The sequence below is a fragment of the Otolemur garnettii genome, unplaced genomic scaffold (assembly GCF_000181295.1).
Source record: "Otolemur garnettii isolate 467f Iridium unplaced genomic scaffold, OtoGar3 scaffold00001, whole genome shotgun sequence".
Lineage (NCBI taxonomy): Eukaryota > Metazoa > Chordata > Mammalia > Primates > Galagidae > Otolemur > Otolemur garnettii.
In genome coordinates, this window is record NW_003852396.1 from 37,055,098 (window position 1) to 37,057,846 (window position 2,749).

General features: G+C 38.3%; 1 protein-coding gene across 1 annotated transcript in view; it reads right to left on the reverse strand.

Annotated features, from left to right (window-relative positions):
- Positions 1–2,530: 2,530 nt before the first annotated feature.
- The window catches only part of LOC100957664 (olfactory receptor 10A3-like), a 906-nt gene continuing 687 nt past the window's right edge, over positions 2,531–2,749 (reverse strand). Inside the window, exon 1 of the mRNA XM_023511558.1 lies at positions 2,531–2,749. This exon is cut by the window's right edge and continues 687 nt beyond it. Within this exon, the coding sequence (XP_023367326.1) occupies positions 2,531–2,749 (219 nt within the window).

Consider the following 2,749-nt stretch of genomic DNA (forward strand, 5'->3'; position numbering starts at 1 on the left):
ATGTAGGGAAATGCACTAGCCAGTGCAATGATTCAGGGATGGAAATGTCCAGGGGCAGTGAGGGGATGATGTATCGTTACATCGTAAACATATACTTATAAAACATGGAAGTTTGATCAATTAAAATTCCTTATATAATGTTTCAGTTGGATAAAATTTTATTTGATAAATAGATAGCAATATGTATGTATATGTATGTTGACAGAGATGTCCATATGAATCCAAAGGATACTAATTTTCTTTGGCAAAAGTCCTATTCTCATATTTTCAGTTGACTACCAGCCCCAAGACCATTCAATCACTTTGAATCACTACTCAGCTTCAAACTCAAAGAGAATGTGGATGACTCTGACCACATTCACTTGAGGCCAGGAGTTGCAGACCATCTTGGGCAACATAGCTAAACTATTTGTACAAAAATGTACAAATGTTCTCATTACCTTTCCAAGGACAGGAATTCAAGAAGACTTGAAACTATTGCTTTCTGTATGTATAATAGCCAGAATGAGACACTAGATGTATTCTGAGATAGTAAAGTTACTCCTAACTCTGAGACATTGGAAAGCTCTGACAAATGTATCAGATTTAGTATCACAAAGAGAAAATACCCCCGGAACCGAACAAAACAAAAATTAAAAAAAGGCCCCAAAATCCGGAAAAAAAAAGGGAAAAACCACATGATTACTGGCCCTGGCTTCTGAGGGCTGAATGCAACAATAACACCAAGGTAACATGACCATACACACAGAAGGCAGTCAAGTAACACCTCCCTCCATTCACTCACTATCTTTCAGATCTCCTAAGGCTCCCTCCTGAGCACTGCTCTGTGACAAGTTTTCTTTGATTACTGTGTGCCTGCCCCATACCCTGATTCTGGAGCTTAGAATTAGGAAACACCTCATGATTAACTTGAGTGGCAGGGGGACCCCCAATTCTTTTCCATACAAATCTACTCTTCTTTAGGAGTGTTCTCTTCTCCCACTGTTCTTTTCTGTAAGCATTCAATGTTCCATTGTTGCGGCAAGTAAAATTATTCACTCTGATTTTGTTTATCTGTTTGTTTTTGTTGTTGTTGTTGTTGTGTGTTTTGTTTTGTTTGAGATAGAGTCTCACTCTGTTGTACAGGATACACTGCCATGGCTTTAGTCTAGCTCACAACAACCTCAAACTCCTGGGTTCGGGGATCCTTCTGCTTCAACCTCCCAAGTAGTGGTAACTACAGGTACTCGTCAAAATGCCTAGATAATTTTCTATTTTTAGTAAAGATGGGATCTCACTCCTGCTCAGGCCATTCTCAAACTTCTAAGTCAAGCAATTTTCCTGCCTCAGCTTCCTAGACTGCTAGGTTTACAAGCATGAGACCCTGCACTAATTATTCATTCTGCAAAAGGTAACAGTATTAATAATTTTGTTCAAGGACTATAGAAAGTAGGCATGAGTGTCTAATTATATTTGTTTCCCGCATACACAAACACAAGAAATGCTTAATTCTTTATAAACAGAGAGTCTGGGGCATGTTGGCCTATAAACAGAAATTTAACAAGTCTCTACTACAATGGAAAACAGTTCTATGAAGTGAGAATTCAGGAAAATTTTCATGTAGTCCTCTCGACACTAACACTGAATATTCCAAAAAATACCTAGACAAATTACTGTTGGAAAACAGTGTGTGTGAGTTAATGAAGTAGAACCAGTTTGAGCCACAAAATGGATGTACATTCTCTACTTCTTCATGAAACAGATTTACACCCCAGAAATAAAAATGTCCTCTCTCTATTTGTTGGCATCTGCCTTTTTATGAGAGCACAGTGGCTTTCAGGTAAGTCTGAAAGCCCTATAATCATTTAAAAAATTTTTTTTGAGACAGAGTCTCACTATGTCACCCTCAATAGAGTGCTGTCATGTCACAGCTCACAGCAACCTCAAACTCTTGGGCTTAAGCAATTCTCTTGCCTCAGCCTCCAAAGTATTGGGACAACACGCACACTCAACAATGCCTGGCTATTTTTTTTGTTGTGGTTGCCATTGTTGTTTAGCTGGCCCGGGACCAGGTTTAAACCTGCCAGCCTTGGTGTATGTGGCCCATGCTATAACCACCGTGCTATGGGTTCCAAGCCTCTATAATCATTTTGAAACAAATCTATCACACAAATTTACAGATATCAATACACAATGAACGTATGGATCAAATGTTCTATTGAAGCAGCATCCTAATGACAGTAATCCAGTATGATGTGGAATGTCATAACAGAGAAAGGGAGGAACATTTTACTGTATGATATATTATGAAAACTTTCACATCTACTAAATGTAAATGATAGCACAATTATATTGAAAGGGAGGGATCCCCTGATACACATTCAAATATGTACAACTTAATAAGTTAAACACATTCACATCACAAAGGAAAAATGTTTTTGAAATTTATTAAATTTAATTAAAGGACAATAGGTTAGTAGCCAAATATCATAGGACTTTTCAAACATAGTCAAACTGTATGTAAAAACACCTTTCTTTGGCATATTTTTATTTAAGCCCTTTTCATCTCACTATTGCGCAAACTGTAGATAAGTGGATTCAGCAGAGGTGTCAGCAGTGAGTAGGCCAGTGATACCAGTTTCTTGGTTTCTGGTGAGTAGCCAGATTTGGGTTGTAAATAAGTCATGTTGGCTGTGCCATAGAAGAGGGTCACAGATGTGAGATGAGAGGCACAGGTGGAAAAGGCCTTTTGCCTCCCAGTAGTTGATGG